The 20512-nt window shown below is 36.8% G+C and overlaps 2 protein-coding genes across 2 annotated transcripts in view; both read right to left on the bottom strand.

The window, feature by feature from the left end:
* LOC134798779 (mucin-2) overlaps window positions 1-13889 on the bottom strand; it is a 93830-nt gene extending 79941 nt beyond the window's left edge. The window contains exon 1 of the mRNA XM_063771154.1: window positions 13631-13889. The gene's annotated coding sequence lies outside the window, so the exon portion shown is untranslated. The remainder of the gene's footprint in view (window positions 1-13630) is intronic.
* A 1212-nt stretch (window positions 13890-15101) lies between these two features.
* Window positions 15102-20512, bottom strand: part of LOC134798751 (bumetanide-sensitive sodium-(potassium)-chloride cotransporter-like) — a 43506-nt gene continuing 38095 nt past the window's right edge. Inside the window, exons 22-25 of the mRNA XM_063771125.1 lie at window positions 19602-19744; window positions 18945-19059; window positions 18005-18153; window positions 15102-17741 (exon numbers count right to left, since the gene is read on the bottom strand). Of these exons, the coding sequence (XP_063627195.1) occupies window positions 17497-17741; window positions 18005-18153; window positions 18945-19059; window positions 19602-19744 (652 nt within the window). The 3' untranslated portion in view covers window positions 15102-17496. The remainder of the gene's footprint in view (window positions 17742-18004; window positions 18154-18944; window positions 19060-19601; window positions 19745-20512) is intronic.

The raw sequence follows: 20512 nt of genomic DNA, 5'->3' as shown, positions 1-20512 counted from the left end.
AATCTAGTAATTTCTTCCAGTAATTTAAGTAAAGCTAAACAATTATCCTTACCCTTACCTTAACCTTATCGCATGTTTAATATTGTGTTTAAACTAAATTAAAACTAATATAATTATAAGTAAATTGAAGTTTACTAAACTTGTATACTTATGTATCTGCTAGATATAGAACATAAAAACCCCTGTGTCCCGAGGTGGGCGTAAATAGGTGCGACACAGTTCACACTACTGCAGCTTACGGTCAAATAGTTATTTAATATGTATTTTCTTATGTTCAATAAAAAACATTAAATCTTTAAAGCTATCTACTGTTATTAACAAGATCGTCGTCGTCAAAAAAAACATTATACATAATATATGAAATTGCAATAACATAAACGCGAGTTTAGTGACCGCGCACATAATCTCATACTAGAGATTTTGCACACATATGTATGTAGATTTAAGTACTTTTTTGGGAAATAAATAGATTTAAAAATTACAAATTAATTAAATTAAGTACATGGAAGTGATTCTATATAAGCGCTTATTCCTGTATTAGCCCCATTAGCAAGATAATTATAAAAAAAAAGTCATTCAATTACTTCTTAAAGTGGCAAAAAGTTCATTACATTTCAAGCATCATTATGTATGAGTGATTTTCAAAGTGCCGTTTTCGCAGCTGTTAACAACTAATCGCCGGGCAAAGCGAAATTAGACCCTATTCTGGCTTACCTTCTAGTTATTTTACCATACTATTGAATAAAGCATCATTATGGCAATATTATATAACTATGTATGGTGTATAGTTTTTACACAACACAGCGACTCCCAGAATTTCGTATCAGGGTAAGAAATAAACGGAATAGTTTTAAGGCTTTCCTAATTAACTCGATTTATAGGCTTATCTTATAACTCTGACCAGAACTTTGACCTTAATTTCGACTTTTTTATGTGTGCTAAAATGTTATTGACACCTCACTATTTGACTAATTGCCCATGGATGCGCGAAAAACTAGTTTACCTGTTACAAGACAGTGTCCAATAGTCCGTGCAACTCGTGCAAGCATGGTTGGACAGCCAAACTACAATGAAAGGTCACCGTTGCATGCATGACCGCGAATGTCAGGCCACCGACGTGCCATGGCAACATAATCTACACTCGTTTTTGCGACTTGGCGCCCAATCCATTAGATATAGACACTGGGGGTGGAAAGTAAAATAGTATTTAGGGCCTTCGCATTTTGATCAATGCAATGATGTTGAACTGTAGCAGCATTTCCCAAACTGTTTTGTTCAAACGACCCACCAATGGTTGAGAGCGAAAGAACCGTGTCCCGGATAGTATGGGTTCTAGGCCATGAGGCGTCCCGAAGTAACTTATATATCATTAGATAGTGCATAGCCTATATTGATAGAATACATCGTTCTTATGAGCGTATTTGGTGGGCATACCTTGTTAGCAAAAAAGTTAACTGCCTTATAATATGGTGGCAGAAACCTATTCCATTTGTAAAATGCCTGTAATTTATCTGTAAAATATTAAAACATCGTATTCATATTTTTCAAATGCCAGATGCAGTTTTTTTTAAACATTTTTAATGTTTGACTTTGGCCATAATTCAATTTAAATGGAAATCGTCACCGCCACGCGCTACAAATTATTATTCACAAAAAAATATATGAGTGCCTATTATAAAGTGACACTTTTTAGAATGAAGAATAAATGTGCTAAATTGTCCAATTTTTTATTTAGTACAAATCGCCACACTGTGATTGTAAAGGCCAAAATTGTCCTTAATAAACGACATATAATTTTCATTTATTGTGCAAAAATCAGTGTATTTGTATGAAAAGGTATAACGATTATTTCAAAAATGAATTCCTCGTCCCTAAATTATACGAAAATGGTATATAACTTGCCTTAGTTGCTAAGAGCATGAAGAAATATAGCATAGATTGGACCTGGGGAGCCGACCATTTCCCCTCTTCCCTTCTTTTTGGTACACGGTACGATCTCATTGCTACCGGGCCCAATCAGCACATTATTTGGTAATAAGGGTATGCAAGGCATGTAACACAACCAATAAAATCTCCATGAACAGAAATGGGAGACATATTTCATAAGATTTGACAGTATCCATGAAGAAACTTCAGATATATAAACGGCAACTAAGCCACCAGTGTTGGGTTGCATATGCCCACCTCAATTAACAATGAAACTATTTTTCCGTGAATGTACTCGTAAACCCCTATCCGTTAATATGCGATTCATTAATGGACGCACCATGGCCCAAATCGGGACACGGTTCTTTGAGTGGGCCCTGAAACATAAGACGATATGCCGACCGATTGGGCTATTTCATCTTCCTATTTAAGACGGCCAAGAGGTGGGTCCCGAATTTGTCAGTTTTTGTTAGGTGGGTCGGAGCCCAGTCAACTTTGGGAACCACTGATCTATAGAGTTAGACAATAAAAACTGCACTGTTTTCTTCTCTTTTAGTATTATGGCACTTTATACAATATACTTGAAATTGAATAATTAGTGACGTTTAGTTGAAATATTGATTAAATTGTCTCTACTTTTAAGATTGTAATTTCTATCGTTACTTTTATTGATGTGTGCAGTAAAGAGTATATTTATATTGCATTAATATTTTATGTAGGTACTTAATCTAACAGTAACGCCCTTAATTGACCATTGGTGGACTCTACGACTTTGCTATAAGGTTAGGTCACATAACAGTGTACCTATACCATGATATGCATTATGGAGACTGGCAGCCCAGTCTACATTAATAACTTTGTCTCTGATATAGGTTGATAATATGCAATACTAGTTACCGTTGTTACACAACGGAATTCAACGGATGCAATTGATAACTGCTATTTAGTAGTGAAATGTTGCTCTATTGTCTCTACCCTGTGGTTAAGAGCGTTGTAGTGCTATAAATAACATCGAATGAACCAATATTAAATACTATATTTTATGAGAAAGTCTGCAAAAGATTTATAAGTAATGAGACTTCATTTGTTATCGTAATATTATTCACGCTTTTTTAAGCAAATAAATTTTTGCGCTTTGAACATAATTGTTTTTGAGAATAGTATGTACCTAAGTACCAGTTAATATCGAATCATAATTATTACAGACGCAGAGAAACAAAAGTTGTATCTTCTGATTCTAAAATCTACTTCATTGGAGCCTAATATCTGGTTGTGAATTATATTATATTGGGCCCAAACCGGTCCGATCAATTCTTGGACTGGTAGTTATAGTTATAACCAAAGTTATGGACATTTGTTTCCACAATAATTTCCGTAACTTACAAAAACTAAAAACATAAACTAGATCGGTGTGGTATGTATGACTATTATCTATTCTGTAAGTAGTCCAAATAAGTAACCGACTTCATTGTTGTAAAGTTACATTTATGGTTATTTATTTACGAGAGGCTTCTGGACCATTTTAGATACAAAAGTGTTCAAGATTTCTAAACTTAGCATAGCACCCAACAAAAACATGTTCACGAATCATTGCCATCGGGTCAGGCGCATATTACCTACGCTAAGTGTTTCCGTAGCCTCAGGCCATTGGCTGGATCAAAAATAGAATACCAATTCGATATATTTCTCAGTTTTTTTTTTAAGTTTATATCGGCCCCTCTTCCTACAATTTAAACTTTATTTGACACAAAATAAAGTTGCATTTACAATTTCAAGAATTTTAGATAAGAGTTTCAGAAAGTAAGTTTCCGAACTGATTCAAACCATTAACAATGAAGCAGGGAGTGCGCAACCTGTTTGCCATTTTCCAATTAATTATGTATGCAGATCGTGTAAGGAATCGAGTAAAAAAGGCTAGTGATTAGTTATGTAACATTACAATTGCGATGACACACTTTTTAGACCGCGCAGTAGTTTTTAGGGTTCCGTAACCGATGAAGTAGCCACTTATTCCAAGCCTTCCTTCTGTGTATCCAGCTGATATGGAGTCTATATATAACGTATATCTAAATATATATATTACTATATAATACGTAAATACTAGACTGCTGATGTTTTCATTTAATATAATGTAGGTAGGTTTGTACGTATTACCTCTATAGAAACAACTAATAGTAGGATAATGATTTAATTATGTAGGTAACCAAATTAAAAACTAGAGGAAGTATTAGAGAAAGATGTGTTTTTTTTTATTCTCTAACTTAATAAAATGTAATATACTCTGTTACCTATAACAAATGAATACTGAATAAAAATCTAAAAAACCAAAAAGGTAAAAAAAAAACTTTAAGTATAATAATTGTGTGAAAATACGGAATCCTCCTTGCGCAAGGCTGACTCGAGCTTGACTATTTTGTTCACTGTCTACGAGCATAACTTATAGCAAATATCATAATGCATAAATTGAAGGCCAAAGCCAACAAACACCGGTTTGGAAAAACCCCTCGTCGATGTTATAAGCTTCGTGAAGTTGTAATTCTTGTTGATTGTTGTATTCACAGCATTCGCTTTACTTTATTTACGAGTTTGGATGCCAGCGTTAAGCAAAGCTTGCTTTAATTAGATTAACACTGAACGCAGAGCAGAATAGATCAAAAGGCAAATTGTCAAATTGCAATATTTATTTACAGTTAATTAATGCCACCCATCACAAAATTTCGACCTTCTGTCATAATCTGGAGTCAAATAGAGGCCCATGACAAGTTTTGTAAAACCGCTGACTTTTTTTATCGAAATATGTAGGTAGGTACCTACATTTCGTCAGGTATAAGTAGATAAGTACACAACATTTTACTTTGCTACAGATGTTAATAGTGCAACATAGTTTATCACACTACCCGTGTTGTTATTATACTTATTGAACAATAATGCTAATTTAACTTTATTCCAACAATCTTATACAGGTACTGCATAGACAATAGCCTCATCTGTATGCGTGGAAAATACTGGGAACAACAAGCAAAGCAATAATAAAAAAAAGGTGGAGCGCTCCTGCCTTGGCACGTGCTTACTATCTATACATTGCTTCATACAAGCCTTTTTATCCAACCTTTTTCAATTATAGGAACGGGCACTGGCATTACGTCTTTGATTTTCCTCTATAAGATCAGTGTACATTCGCCATCAGATATATCGGAGCGGCCGAGGTAATCAAAAATATCTGAACACCTAGCGCCTTGACAATAGAAGCGAATTATATTAGTACAAAGTTGCAAGCATCGAACTGAGGGTAAAATTTGCGGGCAGACATTATTATCTCCGAAACTACTGGGTGGAAAATTTTGAAAAAAATACACAAAATAGTTCTTTACCTATAGATGATAGGAATTTACTAGGTATTAGAAATGTACAGTCAAGAGCGAGTCGGACTTTTTTTAAAGACATTCATGTTCCACATAAAAAATACATAGGTAAAAATTGGGTATCGTACGGAACCCTTGGAACGCGAGTCCGAATCGCACTTGACCGATTTCTTTAATAGGACTGATACATATTTATAAAAAAAAAATGTTATCAAAATCGCAACCCACGCAAAAACCAAATGCGCAGTTATAAAAAAACTACAGAAGCAAAACAATAAAATCGGTGTAAACAACGATGACATGTACAAAGTAGGTAGCATAGTAGGTAAGTGATATATAAACAACACATTCTGTCCTTTTTTGTTCAACTGTAAATAAAAACGTATTAAATGAAAATTATTGTGTCCTTTAAGGAAATATGGCTAATTACGGCAAGCTTTTTCTTCTAGTTCTATGTCACTTTAAAATGGAATACGAATAGAGTCTAGACTTTGAATAGAAGGGATAAAAAAAACAAAAACATTACTCTGAGTTATTTCTATCTATAGGTATCTACTGTACATACCTTAACCGGACTTATTTAAATATAAAAAATAAGGCTTTAATTATTATTGATCAGTTAATAGTGGTTTTTTATTCCCCTTCGTATATATAAAGGGGGGAATGGTCGGACAGACAGACAGTTCCGTTTTTTCCTATTAAGGTACGGAGCCCTACAATAGATGAACTCTATAGGGCTGGTTTTCTGTCCTTAATTATTCGATGTTTTAAACTTTGAAAGGTAATCTGCCGGTCATCCCGGCTGTTGCTTAAAATAACAATAGCTAAGCGTGGTTAAGCTAAGCTACAGAAGTGGAGACTTTTCCCAAATACCAACTCTCAGATTCTAGTAACGCATAATTTTCCACAATCTATCTAAACCCAAGTTTGCTGTAATTGGAAAAGTTAATTTCAATACACCGGCTCCTGGGTTTTTTTTAACCTTGTACATAATGCAATATAGGCACGTAAGACCTACGGTAACTTACGGGCCTTACGAGGTTTAATATTATCATTTCATAATCTTTAAAAACCTTTGCCTATACCAAACATTGCTACATGTCTATTGTTTATAATAAGATGCACACCATACGCCAACCATGTGTAGGCCGTGATGTACAGAATAACTCATAGTGTACTCTTAATAAAGTGTAATTTAGCGTAGATCTAACTCTTGGGATATCGCAACACAAAGAACGGGTGGAGATGAATGATCTTAGTGAGGATGCTGCGCAATTGGCTTTATGTAACTGTGGATGTGTACACAGTGTCGGTGGATAGTAACTGAAGCGTTGACTTCGTTTTTTGACAGCCAGAACAGCGAGTGTTATGACATGGCTGTAATATTATACTTACTTTACTCTTGAGCTGTAATATCACCAAATTGACAATATGTCCAACTGTCTATTAAGACTTTTTTTAATCGACAGGCGTCACAGAGTCAGACAGCTAACTCTGCATGCCATTTGCATTGACAACGTGTTACAATGACATCAAATGTCAAAAATCTATGAAAATATGACGTTTATAATGACACTCCCTCACTTTGTTCTGTTCAAGCCAGTGCAATGTTAGCTTAGACGGACTCTAGCACTGTAGAGTCGGACCAGGAAAAGTCTGCAGCGGAATTGATAGCCCACGCAGTGCAAGTGTTATTTTAAACGTCAAACTTCTATAAAATTATGACGTATAAATAACACTTGCACTGCGTGGGCTATCAAATCCGCTGCAGACTTTTCTTGGTCCGATTCTACTTATCTAAAACACGTCAAAATGAAAGGGGATTTATTTTTGAGCCTTGTTGAGCTTATTTTGGAACATATGCGGTCGCTTTATGTAAGATTGTCAATTTTTTTTGGAATCTGTAATTTCAGTTTAAAGAAATCTTTATTCTCAAAAGAATTACATTAAATTCGCTTACATGAGAAATATACATATTTAGTTAGTTTTAGCGTGCAGTATTTAACGATAAGGTTATTAGCAACTTAATCTAAACATTAACAATAATATAATATCGTCTAAATTTGTGGGTAATTTTTAGTTGCTAAGCAGGACAGTGTGCATTGAGTTGTTCTGGCCGGTCGTAGATAACACGTCTACGAGGGCATTGATGTGTGATCGGATGGATGCGGCATATCGCGCGTAGGACAAAAACTTTGAACTCAAAAGTAACGCTAGACTAAAAATATATGGGGCTAAATGGACTATATTAAGGAAATATTATTTTGGACAAATTGTTTACACTTTTTCTTAAATACGTTTAGATGTTTTAAGTTTCTTATTTCTACAGGTAGCTGGTTATACAGTTGAGCACCCTCTTGAGTCACATTTCGTCGCCCAATTGTGGTTCTTGATGAGGTAGTAATTAAGTTTTCAGCGTTTCTATTACGATAATTATGTAGGGTTTTCTTTTTTGTAAACGTTAGTTTTGAGTGTATGTCTTTGTGTAGTATTTTTCTAATTTACGTAAGTTAATTATTTTCTATCATAGTATTGTTTACGAATAATTAACTTATTCTAATTAATTATAGGACGGGTTGTTAACTTTCGCGTTCACGTAAATGCTTTTCTACAATAAAAGTAAGTAATGCAATGGAAAGTTATATTTGCATTGGCTAATTAGTACTATGATTAAAAATGCAAGTGATTTCATTAATTATGGAAAGCGTAAAGGGTTCGCTAGAAATTACTTCTACCTAATTAATTAGGTAACTTCTTATCTTCAAAACAAGTAGTTGGTCTGTGTCGGTAACCATTATATCAATGTAAGTATACCTATTTTTAGCAATTAGGTAAATATATGTGTATATAGTATTGAATTATGTGAAATTGACCTGTAGGATGCAGCGGTACTTGGTGAGACAGGATAGGGCACGATGATAAATACATGCCTAATTCTTAGTGTCTATTGTAGTGTTCTTCGATAAATATATAAATACATATATAAACAAATAAATATTATACGGGGTGAAATTTCAACCACCGTTCATACTCTACGTAATGAAATGACTGGTCAGACTGAACTTTTATTATGGGACCAATGCCGAAATCGCGAAAATAAATTTAGCTGTTTCATACATTCCTATGATCATATTGATTTCTATGGGACAACCAAATTCTTATTCGCGATTTCGGCATTGGTCCCATAGGTAGTAAATGTTGTTCAGTATTATGACCTATATAGTCACTACGCAAAGTATGAATGGTGGTTAAAATTTTACCCTGTTCATTATCACACAAAATAGGGAAAAAAATAGAGTCTCTCTGATATAAATAAAACTTTTCGCTAGTGTGAATTTGCTTGTCTTAATAACAACTCAATTAACACATTTCGCAGGATTATGGTTTTTCTCTTCTGTGATCAATAGATTACTCCATTTAATACTTTTTAACTTCCTGCAAAGGTATTCTACGCCTTACAAATAACTATTCCAACACATTTATTACAGTAAACTTCAACTTACTTACTACTTAAGTACATTTTACACGATAATCCATATTATACGTTCCAATACACCGCCCCAGTTGCCGGCAAAATTATAGTCACAATGCATCTTCAAGGATGCTGCATCTAGTACAATTATGTAGCGCGGAATAGCTGCATATTTAACGTAACGGGGCCGGAATCGAACGGCGGAACAATTCTCTAGACCATAACACCGCCCATAGTCTTTAAATCATCGTAATAAGGCGTATAGTCGTGTTAGTTTATTCCTTAGTCGCTGTTATGCACTTGTAATTTCATACTCAAAATGCACTAGATGCTGTACTATTTTACTGGCAATCTGAATCTGTTCTTACTGTCTTGTGGTAAGATTGAAAACGGTAGGTAGCCATATACTTTAATAAATCACGTACTACCTATTGTAGTTTTTTAATTCGATTTATTTGCTTTGATTATCATTAGAAACTATTGATTGATAGGATTGTGATGTTATGAAATAATTTTATTGAATTACGTGGTTACTAAAGTTAGCATAATATGTAGATACTTAGGTCTGGAATATACCTTTATATTTAAGTCGACGTTAATCGTTACGTTGATTTAAGTTAGGTTCGAAGCGAAAAAATAACGATTAGTAAAGGAAGGCGTATGTAATGCAACACATTCCTAGGATATTCGCGTTTCCTAGAACACGGTTCGCAAATCGCATTATGCAACGTCTGACATTAGTGCCACAACATCGATCTATAAACAGCTGCAAGTAATAATTATCAATCCTACTCTCTATCTAACCTGCAGGATCTTTAGCGATAACTCGATAAGAAACGACCTAAAAGTTTTAGGTTTCGATCAGGCGAAGAGCGTTACAGAGTTGCTTCCTTACGTAGAAAATGCATCTCTTGTCCCTACACGTCAAACGACGCGACACTACTGACACTAGATCAATAACTTCGCTATAGTCGCACCAAACGAAGTCTGCAGCGGATTTGATAGCCCACGCAGTGTAAGTGTTATGTATACGTCATAATCTCATAGAAGTTTGACGTTTAAAATGACACTTGCACTGCGTGGGCTATCAAAATCGCTGCAGACTTTTTACGGTCTGACTATATCACTTGTGCTAAGCAGTAGGTAGTGTAAATCTAAGTACATATGTATTTGTATAAGCATACATATCATAGACTGATCGTAGGAAATCGTTAGATAAGGGGAGCACAACCGTTGAGATCTTTTACGTAGATTTTCGACTAAAAGGACATTTAATTCCAAATGTAGGGGTCGTGTCGCGCTTTCATCGCTCTATTAGGGCAACGGGCAATTACGGAGATCTCAAAACGTGAGCCTGCATGAACGAAGCAGCGTACGCACGCGACGCGTGCGCGAGATTTTCTTGCAAACAGGCTTTCCCGCCTGCTGCCGACCGCTGCAACCTACTTAGCTAGTCTTGTGATCGTGTACGATTTTATTATATAAGTAGATTTATATGAATAAACGACGATTTTAGGTTTCAGAAGATCTATTGTTATTACTTGAAAACTGCAGCACAGAGCATTCGTCTGTTCACAATTGCCGAAACTTTATCACGTTATCTAGTTTGAACCGTGAAAGGGGTAGAGTGTTACTTTAAACGTCAAACTTCTATGAAATTATGACGTATATATGTTGCAGTCAAAAGTGTGAACTGGTCAAAAGAACTTTTAACCGACAAAAACAGGCAAAACTGCTTTTGACTGAGCATGTTGGTCAAAAGTAGTTTTACCTGAAAATCATACCTATTTCTGGCAGCAGTTTCGTTTTTAGGGCGTAGCAAAAAAAAAAGAACCCTAACCTACCTATCTCTGGGAACGGTTTCGTTTTTAGGGCGTAGCAAAAAAAAATAACCCTAACCTACCTATTTCTGCGAGTATTTTTGACTGATAGTAACAGTCACAATTACTATTAACCAATGATTTTCAGGTAAAACTACTTTTGACCAACATGCTCAGTCAAAAGCAGTTTTGCCTGTTTTAAGTTCTTTTGACCAGTTCACACTTTTGACTGCGACATATATAACACTGGCACTGCGTGTGCTGTCAATATTTCTGCAGACTTTTCTTGGTCTAACTCTAACATGGGGAGAGGCCTTTGCCCAGCAGTGGGACACACAAATAGGCTAAGAAAAAATAACTCTAACATGATTGCGATGTGGCTTCTGTTTAAAATCCGCTGATAAGACTCCGCTGTCCGTCTGTCCGTCCGTCCATCTGTCTGCCACCAGGCTGTTACTCAAAAACCGTGATAGCTAGACAGTTGAAATTTCACAGATGATGTATTTCTGTTGCCGCTATTATAACAACAAATACTAAAAACAAAATAAAATCAATATTTAAGTGAGGCTCCCATACAACAAACGTGATTTTTTTCCGTTTTTTGCGTAATGACACGGAACTTGGATGGAACCCTTCGTGCGCGAGTCCGACTCGCACTTGGCCGGTTTTTATTTAACGTGTCATTAGACTTGTCATATTTATTTACGGAAATGACCTAAGATAAAATAAACTAAAGAGTGAGTTAAAACACGCGTTAAATAACAATATTACCGAAATATTATAACTTTTTTGTGTCACAACATCAAAGTGATAATATTGATATTTGATATGCAAGTAGGCTTATCTAATAATATCTTGATATTATTGATGTCATGATTGTAACTCATCGGAATATTACTTGTGTTCTATCTTATCGAATTATGTAAGTATATTGATTATTGATGTTTCTACGAATTTGTAGGTACTGTACTATCTACTGTCTACTGTAGTAGCCTGTAGCCTGTTCTAACGTATGTACCAGTACTGGATTTAATAACTTTTTTTTTTTCACTTTTTGGCATGATAGTCCTGCAGTAAGAAATACGTTGATTGATAGTCAAGCAAGCCTAACCAGAGGATAAGGTCGAAATTTCTTTATCTGCCTCTATCGCTCTTGCTTATTCGAGCGATAGAGAAGCAGGTAATGTTTTCTATTTTCGTTGTACGTGGTAGGGTCTCTGGTTGCTTGGATGGATTGCTAAGTATATCCCTGGGTCAAACAGATCACTGTGTTATGTCTTTCCTGTAGACATACACGAGAGTTAAGGGCTATAAAGGCTAATTTTCTTATTTAACCCTTATCCACATGAAAAGGTCCTCCTTTTATTTAGAGAACTATGATAAAATCATTACTTACATGCCCACAAGCTGTTAACTATTGCCCACAGGAGAGAAAAATGTACTATTCGCGCGAACACACTAGTTCTGTTTCTGTTTGACCCCCCTATTAGGTAATATGAGTTGGATGGCCCAATTTCACATTAGCAGGTACAATCAGAATACGCACCAGCTAAGCAGGCAATGTGTTCAAAATTATCCCTATACTCGTATTTACACGACTCTACCCAAATAACAATTTCTGGTTCTATAGCAGTCGAGAGAACGCATGACAAATGCCACGTACGTAATGGTTCTATAAAAGACCTAAGCAATTTTTTTTTAATTAACCTTTTCAACGCCACAGACGGCAATTGACATCAACGCAAAATCGTGACAACGACGCCAAAGACGGCATTTGACGTCGATCGTTTCTTGATGAAAATCTACTTATAAACACCCCACTTTTAGGTTGGCATTATTTATTCACAAAACTAAATTTTACCCCCGTGGCGACAGTGGCACGGCAAATGGATGCGCCGTTTGGCGTTCAAAAGGTTAAGAAATATTAAATCTTCACTTCACCCGCTAAACAATCCTCCTGAACTGTCTGTACGAGAAGTATTAAGTACAGCTTGCCGGTATATCAATATTTATTTTACGCAAGAAACATTACTATCATCATTCATCAACATTTAAACCGGTTACCTTCATCAAGAGTCAACCTTCAATGTATGGACGGGGAAATCCGCAGACCAAAGACAAGGAAAGGTTGCACAATTTGAGTTCTTAATAGTGATCATGGTTTAGGAATTGAGGCCATACAGCCATACGGACCATAAAGCGAAGCAAGCTTTTAAATATGTATAACTTTTTATAGTACGTATCCTGTTTTGTATAGCCAGTCAAACAACTGTCAGTAGAAAAAGGCGCGAAATTCATATTTTCCTTGGGCCTATTACCCTTCGCGCTTACATTTTTTTTAATATGCCGCTTTTTTCTACTGACGTAAATGGCTTGACAGACTTTAGGTCTGGAATGTGTTGTTCAGCCATGCTAATGAATGTAAGTAGGTAATTTAATTGGTAAGACATTGGATTGAGCTCAATGGCCTACTAAGTGATAATGAACAATTATATATAATGGTGGCAATTCATTAACCTCAAATGATAATAATGCAACTCGAAGATAACTTCAATGTAATTATGCCGGTATTTATAATTGAACTGGACACATGTAAATTGTTATTTTCTGTTGCCAGATTGGCATAATACCTAACAAACACAACGTAAACGCTAAATTACCTTACAGAGCACAATTCGTTGGCCTTGTGTTGAAATTGTTATTTAATATAAGATCTCTACCTCTACTAAATGATAGTTACCCTATTTGGAAATGTATTATATCATATACAGAAGTCTTTTGAAATAAAAACGAAAATAACGTGCCTTTTCTATGCTACCTATCATTTTTTACACAGGATATATGTTACAAACTCTATGTACAGTCACCGTGAAAAATCATCACATTCATCGCTATCATAGAGCTGTCAGAATAGCTCAAAACATTGAGCCGGTTGCGGTTAAATGTCAATTTACGCAACTGGAATACCTTAACTTGGGTCATGAATACACAAAAAAATGTTTACAAACAACCAACACAATAAAAATTAATAAAAACAAAACACGATTTACCTCCTCAGTTAGATCCGACACTTAAAAACCAACACAAACACAGTTTACAATAATCCACAGTCACTTGTTTATTTTTTTAAAGTTTTACGCGGGAATTTTGAGTTGTGGCAGTACGCGCGACGCGTCCAAGGCTCGCGAGGGAACTGAGAGCGGTGTGTAATCTGCTAGCAGTGGACACGGCCGGCCGACGAGATAATGGTTGCATTAAACCAAGTTAGAAAATGAATAAATCGCAGGCGCGGCCAATGAATGCGATGTAGCTCTCGAATAATGCAATACGGAGTGAGTTACTGGGGTGCATGATTGGAATTCGTTTTCGCTTTAGAGGATTGTGATGAAACCGATGCGCAGCATCTTGTAGGGACAGCGATTACGAACGATCGAATGAACGGTGAAATTAAGATGCTCAGACACGCACGATGCATGTGTACCATCCGTTCCTTTCATGACTTAAGACGAGGGCCACATACATAAAACGATAACGGCCATGTCTACCAAGCACGGACCAGATAACACAACAACCAACAAGGGAGAATTAATACCTTCGTATATACCTCGTATTTCGTTTTTAGGGTTCCGTACCCAAAGGGTAAAATGGGACCCCATTACTAAAGACTCCACTGTCCGTCTGTCTGTCTTCACCAGGCTGTAGGTATCTATCTCATGCTCATGAACCGTGATAGCTAGACAGTTGAAATTTTCACAGATGATGTATTTCTGTTATTTATTTATTTTAAACTTTATTGCACATCAAAAAAAAGTTCAAAAGGCGGACTTAATGCCTTATGGCATTCTCTACCAGTCAACCATAGGGTCCATAGGGCCAAACAGAAAAATGTCAAGGTGGGTGCAGTGAGGACCGTTTAGATGCAAACAAGTATTACAGAACAGAACAGATGTATTTCTGTTGCCGCTATAACAACAAATTCTAAAAGGTACGGAACCCTCGGTGGGCGAGTCCGACTCGCACTTGTCCGGTTTTTTCTTCTTTATCATAACGGGCGTATACTGACGGACGTGATGAACTGATACTCGGTTTTAGTCTCTGGCGTTATTCTGGCCGCCCAAAGCTTCCTTGCCATGCGACCAGTGATCATCAGCTTCTCCAGACTATTTGGTCCTATACAGCCGGCCTAGCCAAGGTGACAATCGCTATCGCTACGACACCGAAACGCTTTGCCTCTCTATCACTCTTCCATATTAGTGCGATAGTGACAGTTGCGTTTCGATCGCTACGGAGCGTAAGCGATTGCCATGTTGGCTACACGGCCTGCTCAGATATAGCCGAAGAAAATAAGTACATACGCGTTAGGTTCAAACAGAGGAGAGCCTAGTTTTGATATTGAGTTCGTCGAGAATATAGATACATAAGAACCGACTACAATTTGTCTCAACTCGGCCAACTACCTAATTAATTATTGTACTAAATTCTAAACTAAGAGGAATGAACTGGAAGTAATAAAACGCTAAATGGTCTCAAGTCATTTAATCACAAAACTGACATTGTATATTTAGACTAAAATAAGTTACGAGCAGACTTATTCTACGGTTAAAAATAACAATTACAAGGTACATTGAATGTGCTAAATAAATGAATAAATTAAATAACAACGCAATACGATAAACAAACAAAAATAAGCGCTATGTGCTTTAAAATAAATGGTATAAAATAAATAATAACGAAAATCTGAAAAATGTATACTAAGCTTAACTGCTACGCAGTATATATTGCGAATTATAACGGTATACAAGTTTTTTTTGGCTAGGTACGAATAATGGGTGTACAAGTCAAATAACTAATGTGACCCATAGCCGCCAGACCATAGCCTACAGCCGTGCACATAGCCATCTCGGTAACTTTAAAAATACATGTACAAAATATAAATTAATTACATCACTCGGATAATTTTACAGGTATAAATTTAAACCTATATTTCTGTGCCAAATATAATTGGAATAATTGCCTAATTTTTTTTACACACACGCACTCAAACACAATTTAAAAACCAAACCAAATTTAACGTTTGAAACAGCTGTGTTACAAAAATACACTCCAAACCTTACATCTAATTTTTGTATATTTGTAAAAAGCTTGTGTATACATTTCGTATAAAATATATTCAGTACTCAGAAGTTACAACAGGCACTCACTGGTATAGTTCAAGTATACCTACGATTGTACAAAAATATGAATGTAATAGGTATTATAATAGGAATATCAATAATAGTGGAATATATCAGTTAAAGCTGGTCAAATTATAGGCTCATACCGCGAACCACGTTCGACTTGCTGCCTCTCTGTCGCACTAGTAAATTCGTACGTAAGTGTGACAGGGAAGTAACACGTCGAACATGATTCGCGGTAGGCCCTCAGATCACTCAATAGCATGTTATGTTAGTAAGCCTCATCTAATAAAATGCGATACAAATTGCGCTTAGCAATATTTTAATCGTGCCGTTAAATATATTACGATTTTACGATAAAGCCACTTTGTACTTTCAGGAAATCATAAAATAAAGCTTAATAAAGGTTGTCTCTCAGTTATCTAAGCTATACTTACATGATTTATTAATACTATGAGAGTTAAGCAAGGCGTTATTAAAACGCCATATCAGCGGGCATAAAACGCCATTTAATGCGCCATATAACATATGCGGGCATAAAACGCCATATTGCATAATTGTAGAGATTCGAATAATAATATTAATAATTTTGTAATAGGTGCCTAATAATAAGAATCATTCTCCTCCTTATGTTACTGTACAGTCACCATATTAAAATTATGACCTATTTCCTTGAAATATTGACGGAACACAATAATAAAGTTAAAAAAGTCGACTGTACATTTTGTTTGCCTTGTCATGGCTGCATTCTCATTGAAATAACTTTGCTATTCAACTTGATCAAGGAGCTAAAAGATAAATATCATAGGACATTATTACATAAAAGATGAAAACACTATTTTGGAAACGGAGACTCAAAAGAATCTAAAGATAATTTTAAGCTAAAATAAAGTTTGATTTCAGCGGCCCTAAGTAACTAAAACAATTCAAAATATCAGTTTATTCGAGACTTAATAATATGCCTAAAATACACTTTGGAAATTTGTACTATATTCCAACTAAAAACAATTTTATGCTAATTTCAAACATTGAAAACAATTATTGAAAATTTATATTTGTTTTCATAAAACTTACCTTCAGCAAGGTATTAGGCCGGTGGTATATCACTTCGCCCGATAGGCAATTTTACGAGGTTATATTTAAATGTTGAATTCATTCTCATAGGTGGAGTTGCATTATTGTAAAATTGATCTTCCTGCTATTGGCATACGGTTCAGTTTAAGAGTAACAGGTCAATACAGCTGAATGGTTTTCCTTTTACAGCACAGATGTCACTATAGCGGTATGGTATTCCACCTGTCCACCTTCTTGGTCCAATGTCATTGCATCTCACTCTCTCATTAAGCAAAAGTGGAAGGGTGGTCACTCAGGTAGAATAATAGTTGATGCAAAACTGACCTTAATACTGTTGACATACGGTCCAAATTATGAGTGAAACGTTGAAATATTTCGAAAGAGACAACGGTTGATGTAAAACTGACCTTAATACTGTTGACATACGGTCCAAATTATGAGTAAAACGTCAGCACAGCGGAGTGGTTTCCTCTCAGCAACAGTGCTCTATCCACAGACGTCGCTATAGCATGTAACCAAGCCAGGTACAAAGCAGGTGGTATGACGTTCCTTCTTCTAGGCATGGGTAATGTTACACAGACAAGTCGAGCGCTACATTGTTGAAATATTTCGAAAGAGACAACGGTTGATATAAAACTGACCTTAATGCTATTGACATACGGTCCAATTTAAGAGTAAAATGTCAGCACAGCGGAATGGTTTCCTCTCAGCAACAGCACTCTATCCACAGACGTCGCTATAGCATGTAACCAAGCCAGGTACAAAGCAGGTGGTATGACGTTCCTTCTCCTAGGCATGGGTAGTGTTACACAGACGAGGCGAGCTCCACAGGATTGTGTTGAGATGAGCTCCCGTAGGCGGAGATGGCGGTGGGTACGTTCGCGGGCCGCTAGTAGGTCTGCGTCGGTAATGCCTACTGGAAATTAAAAGTACATTTATTACAGTTACTACTACGCGTGATACTAATAAAAAAATGTCTTAAAACCTAAGGATCATCTTAGTATATTCATGTGCATTACTGGAACCGTTCGTTGTGTGGATCGTTGGGATGAGTCGTTCGAAATACGCCAAAGTCGAGTCTTTTGGCTTCTTCGTAATACATATCAGAGACCATCCAAGTGCGAGACAGTAAAGTAGACCTTATCACTTAAAACTTAAGGATCATTTTATACTCACGAGCATCATTGGAGTCGTCCGTAGTACGGAACGGTGCGATGAGTCGTTCGAAATACGCCAAAGTCGAGTCTTTGGGCTTCTTCGTAATGTCCGAGACCATCTTCAGGGCGGAGTAGTCTATGCGAAACTTTGATAGGAGGGACGCCATGCTGCAACCATAGTAATGGAAGTCAGTTCCTTGCAGTCAGGTTTGTATACTATATTAAATGGTGGACCCTTAAAGCCAACACACGCAGTGAATCTTCGAGAACACTGGGAACCATTCTGACCAGGAACAGAACATGTGATATCTACAGGGTGAATATCAGTGTGTATAGCTATGGTATTGTGAGTTCTTTTTTTTGGGCCCGCTTTATGCCGGCTGTACACACTCGTCGAGAGTCCCCGACAGTACTCACTCGTACATACTGTTCCCTTCTTGTCTCGCTCTTTCTCGTCCCGTCTCTCCCTGCTCCGATGGGTCTCAGCGGTGCCGAGACTCTCTAGTGTGTACAACCGGCATTATATTTGAGCGAGGTTACATATCACTGTGCCTTGGGTCAAAATTTTGCTTAGTGACTCTTTTTTTATTCGTTGTTGTAAGTTTTTTTTTGTGACAATAAATGACTTATTATTTTATTTTATTTTTATTTTAAAATTACAGTGGAACCACTAAACATATTGGTGTATTAATAATAATGTTTGTTTTTTATATGAATGTAAATTTATATGTGTGTCGTTGGCGTACGTGTCGCCATCAACTTTAGATCAAGTCAGGTCCCCACAGAAAACCAGCGCCACGGTTTGCCGCGGCATTATGCTGAGTGAGCCCTATTTTAGCGTCCGAATGTCTTTTATGTCTGCATGCCTTTCTTTTTTTCATGTACTATGTTGTGGCGTTAAAATAAATGTATTTCTTCTTCTATTGAAAATATAAAGTGTAAAACACGGTAAAACCTACTTCCGCTCCTCGAGTTCCATCTCAGTGTTCTTGTTGGCGAGCGTGAACACGCGGAGCGGGCACGATGACCAGGCGCGGCGCGTTGACAAGATGTATGGCAGGAGGAGGGTTAAACCTGTCAAGACAATTGACCGAGCGTTAGCGAAGGTCTCCCTTTCAGCTTGGACAAAAAATCAAAAAGCTTTCATGTGTCCGGATGTTCTCCTCTACAGGTCGTAATTCTCAGCCGATTTTCGTGAAATGTTGTGTGCAAGTTCGATGATTAAACAGTTTTTTTTGGCGACTCAGTTTGTTTTTTTTTTTCAAAATGGCGGAGATTTACATTAATTCAGCTTTAAGTTATGCTCGCAAGGTCTACAACCCAAAAGAGCCACTTGTTTAATACTACGTAGGTAATTATTCTGCATCTAACTCTGACATAAATCATCATATAAAGCTAGCGTAACCCGTCAAGTATACAGAAGACGGCTTTAGTCTGCAGACATTTTGTGCTCGTAAAGCTAAGCGTATGCTGAGATGCAGGCAGAAGTATACAGTTCACACAGCGCAGCGCAGAGCAGATTTTGTAAAGTATAGAACGCTTAGCATAATGTGTAAGCTTCTAAGCTTACACATTACGACTGTAGACATCCGTGTGTATATTACGAGTATGTATACCTCCGTCGTCGTAGAGCCACCACACGTCGACGGAGCCGGCCTGGCGCTTCGTGAAGTGCTCCACCGACGTGAAGGACGACGCCCGCCGCGCGGCCGCGCCGCCGAGAGCGCGCCGCACCGCTCCGGCTACACCGCCACCGCTTCTGAACCGGATAATAATTCTCAGGTAAATATAAATTATTCAAAAATGTCCGGTAAGGTCAACCGTTTGAAATTAATATTCAAGCCAACAAATACGTCCATTCTCTGCCTCAATAATAATGTACTAATATCAATCTGAACACTGGCGAAGAGGACAGTGAACGGTATACATTATTTCCCTGTCACTCTTTGCAGCAAGAAGGAGGGTGTCCGGCGACCGGCTAGATGTAATAGCTCCTATACTGCACGCGTACAGCACAACGTAGTAGGTATGTAATTAACGCCAGTAGTTAACAAGCCTAGCGAATACAGACGGGTGCGTAAAGCTTCAATTGGATTTACTTTCAAAGTAATCTACTTTCTGCTAGAAAACCATCCAATCTTACAAACAATTCAAGTTAAGTGAAAGGGCACTATCCAGGTGTTTTCAATTTTAGGAGGAAAATTTCTTGAAGAAAAAAGCATTATCAAAACACGATGAACTATTAAAAACAAACATTAGAAGTGACCATAACTCTTATTTATTGACTGTTTTAAATGTATTGACAGTACAAAGGACACAAACAGGTCATAGTTCTCGTCAACAAAGTGCATCCTCTAGACCAGTGTTTTTCAAACTGTGGGGTCGCGAAGCCTCTGCCAGCCTTGAAACAATACGTAAGCTGAACATTTTGTTCGTACTAAGGGGGTCGCGTCATGAAATAGTTTGAAAAACACTGCTCTAGACAATTTAAGTGATAGGTATTTAAGTTAAAATCGATGTAATTTAC

This window comes from Cydia splendana, chromosome 17 (assembly GCF_910591565.1).
Source record: "Cydia splendana chromosome 17, ilCydSple1.2, whole genome shotgun sequence".
Taxonomy (NCBI): Eukaryota; Metazoa; Arthropoda; class Insecta; order Lepidoptera; family Tortricidae; genus Cydia; species Cydia splendana.
Note: the sequence above shows the minus strand (reverse complement) of the source record. Positions and strands in the feature narration are given on the sequence as shown.